Genomic DNA, 14,911 nt, shown 5'->3' with positions numbered 1-14,911 from the left:
TAACTGAATGGGTCAAAAATAATAAGGAAAAGAGATGGGTTGAGATGGAATGTTCAATAAGCATGGCCTCACTGGGTAAAATAATATGGATCCCGGCACAATATAGGCATCTTAGTAAAGACACACACACTATCACGGGGAATGCACTAAAAATATGGGATAGTATACACAAAAGGGAGAAGTGGGAATATAACTCACCTTTAATACCACTAAAAAATACAGAATATTTCACACCTGGAAACGAGACACTATTTGGTAATTGGATAATACTGGAGAATGCACAACTAAAAGATATAATGTATAAAGGTAAAATACTCACTTATCAGGAACTTAAAAACAATAGGGAGTTGATGACTCTAAATGTATGGCGGTACACAGGGTTGCTGATAGAAATGGCGGGGCCCCGTACAGACTACCTGACAGGGCCCCCCCCCCAAGAAAGTATTAAAGCTATATTTCGCTAAAAATACAATAAAACTATTAGCAGACACAAATACAACATAACTCATAGAATTCCTGCCAAATCTGAAAGATAAAACTGAGTTAATAAATAAAAATCAAGGCGAGATGAAAAAAATATACAGGCTGCGGGATCAGAGGAAGACAGAAACAGAGTTAGGCTCTATACACACTGAGCTTAAAAAAAACTCAAATTCACCTAGCAAAAAAAAAATACTCATATAGAGCATTTTTTGTACAAAGTTTAGACAAGTTTAGGAGAGTTTTACATTTTTTTTTTCTGCCAGTAATCTCCAATCAGAGACGCAAACCAGAAGTTTTTTTTTTTTTTCCTGCCTCTAAACGCTGAGCTCAAAATACGCCTGTAAACGTCCTAATGTGCATGGACACATAGAATAACATTGAGCTGCTTCTACAGACAGAACACAAAACTCCTGTAGAAGCAAATCAGTGTGCATGGAGCCTAAGTTAGAGAGATAAACTCAGGAGCTGAAATAACCTTAAAAACCAGTGCTGAGAGGAGAGGAGGGGGCCCACACTGGGAGGGGGATTAGTGAAGGAGGACTGTCTCTTTCTTAGCAGATAAAAGCTGGCAGCAGGGAAAGGGGAGGAGAGCAGCTTTCATCTACTAGAGGAAAAGAAACACAATTGTCACCTGTCACTAATCCCCCTTCTCTGTGTGGGCCCCCCTATGTTATCGGGCTCTGTACACCAGGGCTGGTGGTCCCCCCCTATCAACAGCCTGACTTTGCCACAGCCTATTAGATCAGTAGAAAATCTGCTTCCTCTGGAGAAAATCTGTGTAGATAAAGGGAGGAAGAGGGTGATCTCCAGGATTTACAGAGTACTGAATGAGGGGACAGGGCCAGAGATAGTGCCATATATTGAGAAGTGGAAGAGGGAATTGGGAGCACCAGCAAATAAGGTTGAGATTAGGCAATTATTGAGTGGGTCCATGCTACTTCGGTTAATAGCAATATAGTAGAACTAAACTACAAATGTTTGGCCCAATGGTACATCACCCCCCGATAAGGTACATAAATGCCAAAGTGAAAAATCACAATTATGTTGGCGCGGGTGTAACAAAATAGGGACTACGGCCCATATTTGGTGGCATTGTCCTGAAATAAAAAAATATTGGGTGGAGATCAGGCAAATAGTCAGAGATATAACAAATATAGAGGTCCCTGACGACCCGTGGGGGTGCCTATTTCATGGGATAAGTATGCCAACTAAGGAATACGTAAAAATGTTGTTCCCGCAACTTTTAAACACGGCTAAAAGCCTTATACCCAGACACTGACAGGAACCCAAAAAGCCCACCATGAAGAGCTGGTGCAATAAAATAAATGAAATTCAACATCTAGAATATCTTAGGTTCAGCAATGGAGAGGGAATTGAGGAATTTGAAGAGAAATGGCGGGATTGGGTTGATTATAAGCAAACAACAAGATTCGCAGAAATAATGGGAGCATAGGTTAAAAACCATAGTAGAGGAAGTATAAGATGGACACATAACGGGAGAATAGGATCCGAGGAAAAGAATAGGATAGACTTGGAGTGAGAAAGGTAGATGGGGTGGGAGAGTGATGGGGGGGGGGTGTTTCGGGTTATGTGTGGGGTTTTTTGTCGTTAATGTAATAAAATTTTTTTTATATAAATGGTACAGTTAGGGTGCACCCTCAATATATGTTATATTTTTGATACAGTAAAATCAATAAAGAAATAATAAATTTAAAAAAATCCCTTTTGCGGAAGAGCTTTAACCCTATTGTGGGGTCACCAGTACGGTATTTGTACATTGAAATCATATCCCCTCTGATATATTTACAATAATAAATGAATTTTGATCATTTTTTATACGTGCCTTCAAAGTCCATTTTTCCAAACATTGCAATTTTCATATTTTCACTCAAGCGTCTCCTCTCCAGAGAGAACAAGTTCAGTGCTCGTAACCCTTCCTCAAAACTAAGGTCCTCCAGTCCCTTTATTCCTTTAGCAGCTGCGCATTGCTGAGCCTGTCATCTACTAGGACCCCCAGGTCCTTTTCCATCCTTGATTCCCCCAGAGGTTCTCCCCCCAGTGAGTAGAGTGCATTCATATTTTTGCCACCCAAATGCATTATTTTACATTTTTCTACATTAAACCTCATTTGCCATGTAGTTGCCCACCCCATTAATTTGTTTAGATCTACTTGCAAGATTCCACATCCTGCGGAGAAGTTATTGCCCTGCTTAGCTTAGTATCGTCTGCAAATACAGGGATTGAACTGTTTACCCCATCCTCCAGGTCATTCATGAACAGATTAAAAAGGATTGGTCCCAGGACAGAACCCTGGGGGACTCCACCTTCCCCCCTGACCATTCCGAGTACCCCCCATTTATCACTACCCTCTGAACTCGCCCTTGTAGCCAGTTTTCAATTCATATACTCACCCTACGGTCCATGCCAACGGACCTTACTTTGTACAGTAAACGTTTATGGGGAACTGTGTCAAATGCTTTTGCAAAATCCAGATACACCACATCTACAGGCCTTCCTTTAGCTAGATGGCAGTTCACCTCCTCATAGAAGGTTAATAGATTGGTTTGGCAAGAACGATTCTTCATGAATCAATGCTGATTACTGCTAATGATACTGTTTTCATTACTAAAATCTTGTATATAGTCCCTTATCGTCCCCTCCAAGAGCTTGCATACAATTGATGTTAAGCTAACTGGTCTGTAATTCCCAGGGATGTATCTTGGCCTTTTTTTAAACATTGGTGCTACATTGGCGTTTCTCCAATCAGCTGGTACCATTCCAGTCAGTTGTCTGGCAATTACTTGACTGAGTTCCTTAAGGACCCTCAGGTGCAAGTCATCAAGTCTATTTCTAATTCTGTCCTCTGTTAGCCATGAGGGTGCTTCCTGTGACATGTCATGAGGATAAACATTCCAGTTTTGGTTCCTGAAGCCCCCCGATTCCCTCGTGAAGACTGAGGAGAAGAATAAATTCAATATCTTTGCCATCTCTCCATCCTTAGTAACCAGATTCCCTTCATCATTCTTTATGGGACCATTATAATCTGACCTCCCTTTCTTACTATTTATGTACTTAAAGAATTTATTGGGATTATTTATTATTAAAATCAATTACAAAAAAAACATTAAAGGAGAAGTACAGCCACAGCTTGTTTGGTTGTACTTCTCCTGTGGATAACAGCACTGCAGTTCCTTCTGGACTCCTGTGACCCGTCAGCCCACTGTTGGCTGACGTCACAGAGCCTGTCCAGGCTGGGGAAAGATTGCAACCATATGGTCAGGATCCACCCAGGAGTCTGGACGGGCACCTGGCTCACATCAGCAAACATATAACGCTACAGTACACATTGACATAATAAAACATAGGCCCCTGCCCAGAGGCGTAACTAGAACCTTCAGGGCCCCGGTGCAAGAAACCATGATGGGCCCCCCTTCCATCTGACCCCCGGGCTTCCAATTTTGGGAGGGTGTCCATGGACATTCTCCCAAAACCGTGCTTACCACATGACCCCTGGGACATGCATCCAGCGCAATCACATCGGCCCTTTACCATGTAGCTGATCACATGTAAACAGACTGGTTATCCACAGCCCTTTCCTCACACGTTGTGTCAAGAAAGGACTGCCGTTAACTGTCAAGAATGTCAGTAAATTGTTTACACTGATAATCAGTGCCCCAATCATCAGTGCCGTCTATCAGTGCCCATCAGTGCTGCCTATCAGTGCTCATCAATGCCACCTATCAGTGCCCATCACTTCCACCTACAAGTGTTACCTATCAGTGCTCATTAATGCCGCCTATTAGTGCCCATCAATTCTGCCTATCAGCACCACCTATCAGTGCTCATTAATGCCACCTAACTGCGTCCATCAGTGCCACCTATCAGTACTCTTCAATTCTGCCCATCAATACTGCCTGAGTTCTGCCTATCAGTGTTCCTCAGTGCCCATCAGTACCACCTATCAGTGCCCATCAATGCCACCTATCATTGCAGCCTATCAGTGCACATTAGTGCCTCCTATCAGTGCTCATCAATGTGGCCTATCAGTGCTCATCAGTGCCTCCTATCAGTGCTCATCAGTGCCTCCTAATAGTGTCCATCAGTGCCTCCTATCAGTGCCCATAAATGCCTCCTATCAGTGCCCATCAGTGCCTTTTATCAGTGTCCATCAGTGCCTTCTATCAGTGCCCATCAATGTTTTCTATCAGTGCTCATCAGTGTCGTCTATCAGTGCTCATCAGTGCCTTCTATTAGTGCCTTCTATCAGTGCTCATCAGTGCCGTCTATCAGTGCTCATCAGTGCCTTCTATCAGTGCTCATCAGTGCCTTCTATCAGTGCTCATCAGTGCCCATCAGTGCCTTCTATCAGTGCCCATCAGTGCCTTCTATCAGTGCTCATCAGTGCCGTCTATCAGTGCTCATCAGTGCCTTCTATCAGTGCTCATCAGTGCCCATCAGTGCCTTCTATCAGTGCTCATCAGTGCCCATCAGTGCCTTCTATCAGTGCTCATCAGTGCCCATCAGTGCCTTCTATCAGTGCTCATCAGTGCCATCTATTAGTGCTCATCAGTGCCTTCTATCAGTGCTCATCAGTGCCCATCAGTGCCTTCTATCAGTGCTCATTATTGCTTATCAGTGCCTTCTATCAGTGCTCATCAGTGCCCATCAGTGCCTTCTATCAGTGCTCATCAGTGCCGTCTATCAGTGTTCATCAGTGCCGTCTATAAGTGCTCATCAGTGCTCATCAGTGCTCATCAGTGCCTTCTATTAGTGCTCATCAGTGCCTGCTATTAATGTTCATCAGTGCTGTCTGCTTTCTGCTCATCAGTGCCTTCTATCAGTGCCCATCAGTGCCTTCTATCAGTGCTCATCAGTGCCTTCTATCAGTGCTCATCAGTGCCGTCTATCAGTGCTCATCAGTGCCTTCTATCAGTGCTCATCAGTGCCCATCAGTGCCTTCTAACAGTGCTCATCAGTGCCTTCTATCAGTGCTCATCAGTGCCCATCAGTGCCTTCTATCAGTGCTCATCAGTGCCGTCTATTAGTGCTCATCAGTACCTTCTAGCAGTGCTCATCAGTGCCCATCAGTGCCTTCAATCAGTGCTCATCAGTGCCCATCAGTGCCTTCTATCAGTGCTCGTCAGTGCCCATCAGTGCCTTCTATCAGTGCTCATCAGTGCCCATCAGTACCTTCTATCAGTGCTCATCAGTGCCATCTATCAGTGTTCATCAGTGCCGTCTATCAGTGCTCATCAGTGCCTTTAATTAGTGCTCATCAGTGCCTGCTATTAATGTGCATCAGTGCTGTCTGCTTTCTCAGGACAGCACAGCTCTGAGCGGAGATCGTGTGTCATAGAACAATAGCACAGAGACACCGGCGGCATTAATGTTCTATTTGTCGGTCCTCTCTGGCACGGGATGAGAGAGGACACACAGCTGATCTCACGGCTCCCCCTTCTCCCCCCTCCCCTCTCCTGTGTGCTCTGCGGGCAGTCTAGTGTGAAACTAAGGAACTCACATTTCCCGCGGAGCACACAGGAGAGGGGAGGGGGGAGAAGGGGGAGCCGTGAGATCAGCTGTGTGTCCTCTCTCATCCATGCCAGAGAGGACCGACAAATAGAACGTTAATGCCGCCGGTGTCTCTCTGTGCTATTGTTCTATGACACACGATCTCCGCTCAGAGCCGTGTGTGAAGATCAACCCCGCTGGGCCCCCCCACAGTGGTGGAATGCTGGGCCCCATCACAACTGCGACTGTTGCGACCCCGGTAATTCCGCCACTGCCCCTGCCTACAGGTTATCAGATCTGGTGAGTACAGATTTCACCCGGTGGAGGTGATAGCTTAATAGCACTGTTGAAAGAAATTAATATATGTCAAGAAGACTTTGATCAGGTTGTTTCACTCTTTGGATTACAAAGATTCAATGGACTGTGTTTAAATTGATTTGTTTCATTTTTATGTGTGATGTGTGCACAAAATATGATATTTTTAGATAATCAATTAATTTTACTAGTCACGGGCTGATTTATGACATGATTTCCATGCATTTCTAGCACATTGTGTAAATTTAGTGTTTTGCATTTTGGGTCCTAGGGAGTATTGTTAGGTAAGAGAAACTCTGTATAAGGCCTTACTATATCTATGTTGGTTATTTTAATAATAAGAAAGAAGAAAGATGCGCAAAAAAACGTTACAAGTGATGATAAATGTTACTGTGAATAAATTCTCTAACAGATAAACATGTGAAAAAATATAGTGTCTCAAAACATAAGGTTCATAAGGTTGTGAAAAATAAATAAACAAAAATTGAATTAATCAAAAACGGGAAATCCCACAGTGAATCTTCAAATTGGGAGATGTAAAGTACTTCACTTATTCTCAGAAAGCAGTACACATATTCCTCATTCGAATCATCTGGGATACGGGGCATACAGTGCAAATACAGGCTGCTTACCAGATCCGTTGGATCTCAAATGATTGATATCAGAAGCGCTTGTGCATTAGCCTGCCGGCAGGTGAACTCGCATTGATTGGAGACAGAGAAGGGTCCACCCGTTTATTCAGGAACCAGCAAGGACACAGACTTCACTTCCAAGACACTCTTACATAAGCATGGGTCTGGAGAATCTCATATGAGGAGGGACACAAGAAGGCTTCATGGTGCAGTATGTATGTTCCAGCAGAGGTTTATTATTAAAAACAAATCATACAGATAAAAAGTCCATAAATTCAAGCAGGTAAGAAAGGTTTGAATCAGCTGCGGTATCTATCAGTCAGCTGTTCCACGTGATGACGTCACAGGCTCATACTCCACCCGACATGTTTCCCCTTAACAGGCATCCACTGGGAACGGAGATCATGATCTTCGTTCCCAGTGGATGCCTGTTAAGGGGAAACATGTCGGGTGAAGCATGAGCCTGTGATGTCATCACGTGGAACAGCTGACTGATAGATACTGCAGCTGATTCAAACCTTTCTTATCTGCTTGAATTCCCGTTTTTGATTAATTCAATTTTTGTTTATTTATTTTTCACATACCTTATGGAACTTATGTTTTGATACACTATATTTTTTCACATGTTTATCTGTTAGAGAATTTATTCACAGTAACATTTATCATCACTTGTAACGGTTTTTTGTGCATCTTTCTTCTTTCTTAGTATTCACTTGAGGTTTAGTATTTGACCTATAGAGGTGCAGCATTTAATCACGCGTTTATTCAGCTATATCACTTGTGCACATATATTGTTGTATATATTAACTATTTGGTGGTCAGCGCAAATATCCCCCTCTTTTTTATTTTAATAATAGCAAGATCCTTGGTTACCTTTGTATTTTTCAGTTGTGATCGCTTTGCAAATGGCGAATTCTGCAACAACTGCAACTGTAACAAGTGCTGCAACAATTTAGATAAGAACGAGAAATGCTTTAAAGCTATAAGGGTAAGGCAACATCTATTCATCTATACATCTATCATCTTTTGTTTATTATATAGCCTGCAAAACATTTGTAATATTCTTAACATGCTTACACTATATCATATATTATACACCTGAATCATTTACATTTATTTTATCTTAAAGCGGTAATAAACCGCACCTTTTAAAAAAAACAAAAAACAAAGGAAGGAATGGCTCAAATGCGCATTTTAGAATGTTCCTTGGTGTAATGAATGGACCAAAAAAAACACTAATAATTAATAATTTAATAAAAAGAGAAACTGCATTTCCTAGTGTAGGCTCTCCATCTCACCAAGTCATTTTTTCATTAATGTGTTCTGACAAGTTTGAGGTCAAAAGCAGGCTGTGTTCAGCATACAATTATCAGAAGTGATGAAAATAAGGCAGATGCTATAGGTGAATGCTGTGAAGTGGAGAACAACAAAGAGTAGTTGATAAGTCAGCAAAGAATTGGTACCTGATGCATAGCTTAAAGTGGTATTAAACCCAAACAAAAAAAGGTGATACAAAAAGGTGATACATTACAGCTTACCAGTCCTTAGAAGTAGTGGCTGCATTTGTTTTTTAGGCTATTTTCCCGCCGTTTTCACCTGGTTATCTGCCCAGTAACACACCTCCTGTATTAGAGTGACCCCGCTTTTTTCTTTTGGGATAAAGGTTTTACATGCCTTCAAAAAATACAAGGCTGAGGGATCATCATCAGCATTCAAACATTACAAAGAATGCAATAAGTAATGTAAGGGTGCAATTAGGGCAGCTAAGATAAAACACGAAAGACACATAGCGGAGGCGAGCAAAAAAGATCCCAAGAAATTCTTTAAGTATATAAACAGTAACAGGGAGGACAGACCATATTGGCCCCTTAAAGAATGAGAAAGGGGATCTGATTACAAAGGATGGTGAGATGGCGAAGGTATTGAATTTATTCTTCTCAGGGAATCGGGGGGGGCTTCAGTAACCAAAACTGCAGTGTTTATCCTCATGACACATCACAGGAAGCACCCTCATGGCTAACAGAGAACAGAATTAGGAATAGATTTGAAAAACTTAATATCAATAAGTCACCGGGACCAGATGGCTTGCACCAGAGGGTCCTTAAGGAACTCAGTCAAGTAATTGCCAGACCATTGTTCCTTATTTTTACTGACAGTCTACTGACTGGAATGGTACCATCTGATTGGAGAAAAGTCAATATAGCACTAAGTCCTCATGCACATGGACGTTTTAAAAAACGAGCTGTAAAGCTAGGTTCGACGCCTGGAAAAACCGGCGTTAAAAACGCGATTTTTACCGCGTTTTGCATTAGCGTTTTTGCGCGTTTTTCCGCGTTAGCGCTAAGTAGCGTTTTTCAATGAAAAACACATCTCTCAGCTATATACACTCCCAAATTTCCCACAATGCCACAGAAACCAAAGAAAATATGTTAATGAGCATGTGTCGGTGCCATTTTGGTAGGAGAGAGAGAGAGGAGAGAGTGTTTCAGAGTGTTTCAGAGTTTTCAGTATATTTTAGTATTTTTCAGTATTTTTCTGAGAAATATGGATCCTGTCATGCAAAAGATCGATGAGGCAATCCTTCTGATTGTGTTGCGGAGGCAGAGGAGAATGAGACAGGAGGAGGAGAGAAGCAGCAGACGTCGATTTTGGGTGCATCCAATGGTATCCAATCGGTTTTCTACGGGGTACTTTGGCAATATTTATTCCCAACTGCGCTCATATCCAACAAAGTTCTTCAACTTTACAAGGATGTCAGTGCCGCTCTTTGATGACCTGTTGGAGAGGCTCAGGCCAAGGCTCACAAGGATGGACACTGTGATGCGTAGCTCTGTGTCACCGGAGGAACGGATGCTAGTGACACTCAGGTAAGTGAATACACATATGGGAGGAGGGGCTAGGGTTACGGTTAGGGGGTTAGGGGTTAGGGGTTAGGGTTAGGGGTTAGGAGTTAGGGGTTAGGGGTTAGGGTTAGGGGTTAGGGGTTAGGAGTTAGGGTTAGGGGTTAGGGTTAGGGGTTAGGGGTTAGGGGTTAGGGTTAGGAGTTAGGGTTAGGAGTTAGGGTTAGGGGTTAGGGTTAGGGTTAGGGGTTAGGGTTAGGGTTTAGGGTTTAGGGTTAGGGGTTAGGGTTAGGAGTTAGGGTTAGGGGTTAGGAGTTAGGGTTAGGGTTAGGGGTTAGGGTTAGGGTTTAGGGTTAGGGGTTAGGGTTAGGGGTTAGGATTAGGGTTTAGGGTTTGGGGTTAGGAGTTAGGGTTAGGAGTTAGGGTTAGGGGTTAGGGTTAGGAGTTAGGGTTAGGGGTTAGGAGTTAGGGTTAGGAGTTAGGGTTAGGGTTAGAGGGTTAAGAGTTAGGGTTAGGGGTTAGGGTTAGGAGATAGGGTTAGGTTTATGGGTAGGGTTAGGACTTATGTTTATGCTTTACTCTTTCAATAACTAAATTTATTATGTTATCTTAGGTTCCTTGCCACGGGACAAAGTTATGCCTCCTTGCATCACTACTTCCTCCTTGGCCTCTCAACGGTCTCAAAAATAATAAAGGAAACATGTGTGGCAATATGGGAGGAATTGCATAACGTTGTAATGCCAGAGCCAACCGAAGACATCTGGGAATCAGTTGTGGACACTTTTTGGGAAAAAACTCAGTTCCCAAATTGTATAGGAGCCCTTGATGGGAAACACATCAGAATGAAGAAGCCTCCCCACTCTGGATCTTCATATTTTAATTACAAAAAATATTTTTTGGTGGTGCTCCTGGCATTGTCCGATGCACACCTCAAATTTCTGTTTGTAGATGTGGGAGCATATGGAAGCCAAGGTGATGCCCGCATATTCCGCGAGTCGGCCTTCGGACGTCGTCTACATGAGGGACGACTCAATATTCCTGAAAGCAGGCCTCTACCCTGCACTGAAGAACCCAGCTTGCCATTAGTCATGGTGGCAGATGAGGCCTTTGGACTGGCTGAAAATCTAATGAGGCCATACAGTGGCACTGGTCTCAGCCGACAACAAAAAATTTTCAATTATCGGCTCAGCCGTGCACGCCGTGTTGTTGAATGTGCATTCGGGGTGTGCACGGCCAAATGGCGAGTTTTGCTGACATGTATGCAATTGGATGTTGACAACGCCATTCAAGTCGTCCTGGCATGCTGCGTTCTGCACAATTTTCTGCGGGACAGTGACAGAAATAATGTTGAACAGGAGCCCATTAGACAACTTCAGAGGGTTCAATTTATGGACTTGCGTTCAACTGCACGTGTCATGAGCATTCGAAACCAATTTGCAGAATTTTTTGAAACACCTGATGGAGAGGTATCATGGCAGAATGATTATGTCTAAAAAATATTTGCAATACATCTACCTTTGCTGTCTTGTGTTTTTTGAAATAAAGCATTTCAAAATTTAAGTTTTTTGGTCCATTTGTCAACGATTGTTCTACAAGTCAATTTGACTCTGCCTTCGGGGTAAGCCTAGGCTAAGCCCAAAAAAGAGCAAGCTTACGCTTGTCCGAAGGCAGAGTACGATAGAGTCCTTTGCACTCTGCCTTCAGGGCAAGCAGAGTGCAAAGGAGTGCTGTTGTGCATCATATAAAAGACTTTTCAAAAAAAATAAAAAATTAAATAAAGGATTGGGATCACAACTGGTATTTCAAGAAAAAAAAGATTTTATTTTGTGATTACAAATGGTGATAGGTGGTGGTGGATGGTTGATTGCATTGGGGATGTGGGGATTGGGGACGGGGTAACGTTTGGGCCTGGCGATCACTCCCAAAATCTTGCTGGTAGCGGGGTAGAGGGTATGAGGGCTGAAAATGGGAGGTAGAAGGTGGACAATCAGCATACGCTTGCAGGCTATGGTATGAGGTCTGGGACGGCATAGGTGGTGGTTGGCGTGGAGGAGGGGGCTGATAGTGAGAGTGGGGTGCTAGCACTGCTGAGGTCCCAGGGGCCATTGGGGGATCATGAGAAACATTATATGGATCGCATGGAGGTGGCCCGCCACTCAATTTTGCATGTCTGTATTGCATTGCAATACCGTACATGCGATCCATACAAAGTTTCTCTTGGTCCCCCCCAATGTCCTCCAGGATGTGGTAAAGGCTGCGGCAGAAGCAGGCGCGTGGGTTATTGGGGTCTAAAAAGGCATCCATACTGCGCCTCTCCTGCCGCACTTCCTGCAGCAGTGCTAGCACCCTGTCATCAGCCTCGGGATTATAGCCGCCCCTCGCCTGACGTCCACGCCCACGGCCACGAACACCGCCACGACCGCGCTGCTCTCCACTTTGTAAACTGGCAGGAGACGGTGTTTCCACAGCCCTCGATTCCTGCAAAAGAACAAAAATGTTTACATTGACATGTACATGGACAGACAGACAATGAGATAGACAGGCAGACCGAAGCAGTTACCTCATCTGTGCCCTCAACAACTCCCTCGCTGATCGGTCGTGGAGATCCAGAGGTGATCATTGGACTGTTTGGTCTCTGAAGCTCTGTATCTTCCTCAGCCACCTCTCCAAGTCTAAAATTTGAAGTTGTCCTGCAAACAATACAAATTGTATAAACGTAACTACTTTAGCCCCGACCATTTTTTTTTAGTAGTAATGGGGGAGATCAGCGATTTTTAGCATGACTGCGACAATACGGCTGACACATTGGACAATTTGGACACATTTTTGGAAAAATTGACATTTTTACAGCGATCAGTGCGATTAAAATTGCAATGATTGCAAATTTTTTTTTATTAGTAATGGGGGAGAGATCAGCGATTTTTAGCATGACTGCGACAATACGGCCGACACATTGGACAATTTGGACACATTTTTGGAAAAATTGACATTTTTACAGCGATCAGTGCGATTAAAATTGCAATGATTGCAAATTTGTTTTTATTAGTAATGGGGGAGAGATCAGCGATTTTTAGCATGACTGCGACAATACGGCCGACACATTGGACAATTTGGACACATTTTTGGAAAAATTGACATTTTTACAGCGATCAGTGCGATTAAAATTGCAATGACATACTGTAAAAATTACACTGGCATTGACCTCTTCCTCTCCCTGAGACGATCGCCGGTGTGCCCGCGGACATTGAGTCCCCAGGACCCGCTGTCAGACTCATGGACCTCAAAATGGGAAAGCGCGCCGCCAAGGCGGCAACTTAAAAGGGACGTACAGGTACGCCCATTTGTGCTGCCGTGCCATTCTGCCGACGAATATGTACATGTGGCGTTCTGAAAGTGGTTACAATAGCCATGGAACATACTGCCTGAAAAGCAATGTACATAGGCAAATATATGCAAAAAACTTACGGTCTGGTATGGCTCTGCATATTTTGCCTGAGGAATTGGAGATTGGTGTGGTAAACGTGCTTTTTTTTGGTTGGCGCTGGTGCTCCGCTACGTGCCGCCTTGTCTTCGTCCGTGAGGTCCCTCCTGACACGGTCACGTAGGGACTTCCAGCGCCGCTGCATAATTTTACCTAAAATAACATGGAAAACAAAGGGTTAAATATGCAATCTTCATTTACATTACACACAAACAGATCATGCATTCAAGGAAAATAGACTTACTTATCTCCTTTCTTTCAGAATTTCTGATTTGTTCCCAGCCAGGGGTAATCGCAGCACATATGTCCTCCCAGGCTTTCACCTTGCGGACGTGGTCTCCATGCAGTGGATGTGCCACATCCCACAATTCTGGATGGGCCTGTACCGCATTGATTAATTCGACTTGAGAGACTGCACTAGCCATCTTGGTGCCAATATCACCACAGTCACACGGCTGTGCAAAGGACTCTTGGGTAATCTAATGTCCAGACAGGAAATTCCTGTTTTTACAGAGATTACAGTGTCCAATCATCTCTTTTTAACCAAAAAACGCCGGAGTTAAAAAACGCGAAAAAACGCAGCGGTCGCGTTTTTGCGCGTTTTTGCGCGTTTTTCTGCGTTTCGCGTTTTTACAGCTCTAGCGCCGCTCCTCGGAACGCACTGGTCCTGGGTTTTTTTTACAGCTTAAAAACGCCTAGGCTATTTGCAGCTCAAAAACGTCTAGGTGGGCATGAATCCATAGACTAACATAGACAGGCGTTTTTAAGCTGTAAAAAACGCTAAAAAACGCGGCTGTAAAAACGTCCGTGTGCATGAGGACTTATATTTAAAAAAGGCCAAAATGCATCCCTGGGAATTACAGACCAGTTAGCCTAACATCAATAGTATGCAAGCTCTTGGAGGGGACGATAAGGGACTATATACAAGATTTTAGTAATGAAAACAGTATCATTAGCAGTAATCAGCATTGATTCATGAAGATTCGTTCTTGCCAAACCAATCTATTAACCTTCTATGAGGAGGTGAACTGCCATCTAGCTAAAGGAAGGCCTGTAGATGTGGTGTATCTGGATTTTGCAAAAGCATTTGACACAGTTCCCCATAAACGTTTACTGTACAAAGTAAGGTCCGTTGGCATGGACCGTAGGGTGAGTATATGAATTGAAAACTGGCTACAAGGGCGAGTTCAGAGGGTAGTGATAAATGGGGGGTACTCGGAATGGTCAGGCGGGAAGGTGGAGTCCCCCAGGGTTCTGTCCTGGGACCAATCCTTTTTAATCTGTTCATGAACGACCTGGAGGATGGGGTAAACAGTTCAATCCCTGTATTTGCAGTTGATACTAAGCTAAGCAGGGCAATAACTTCTCCGCAGGATGTGGAATCTTGCAAGTAGATCTAAACAAATTAATGGGGTGGGCAACTACATGGCAAATGAGGTTTAATGTAGAAAAATGTAAAATAATGCATTTGGGTAGCAAAAATATGAATGCACTCTACTCACTGGAGGGAGAACCTCTGGGGGGAATCAAGGATGGAAAAGGACCTGGGGGTCCTAGTAGATGACAGGCTCAGCAATGCGCAGCTGCTACTAACAAAGCAAACAGACAATTGGCATGCATTAAAAAGGGGATTAACTCAAGAAATAAAGCGA

At 43.5% G+C, this 14,911-nt stretch overlaps 1 protein-coding gene across 1 annotated transcript in view; it reads right to left on the bottom strand.

Annotated features, from left to right (window-relative positions):
- Positions 1–13,707, bottom strand: part of LOC141111735 (uncharacterized) — a 78,003-nt gene extending 64,296 nt beyond the window's left edge. Inside the window, exons 1-3 of the mRNA XM_073603875.1 lie at positions 13,244–13,707; positions 12,339–12,468; positions 11,973–12,256 (exon numbers count right to left, since the gene is read on the bottom strand). Coding sequence (XP_073459976.1) covers positions 11,973–12,256; positions 12,339–12,468; positions 13,244–13,404 — 575 coding nt within the window. The 5' untranslated portion in view covers positions 13,405–13,707. The remainder of the gene's footprint in view (positions 1–11,972; positions 12,257–12,338; positions 12,469–13,243) is intronic.
- Positions 13,708–14,911: the final 1,204 nt, after the last annotated feature.

This window comes from Aquarana catesbeiana, linkage group LG11 (assembly GCF_042186555.1).
Source record: "Aquarana catesbeiana isolate 2022-GZ linkage group LG11, ASM4218655v1, whole genome shotgun sequence".
NCBI classification, from domain to species: Eukaryota; Metazoa; Chordata; class Amphibia; order Anura; family Ranidae; genus Aquarana; species Aquarana catesbeiana.
This window is presented reverse-complemented; position numbering and strand designations above follow the sequence as displayed.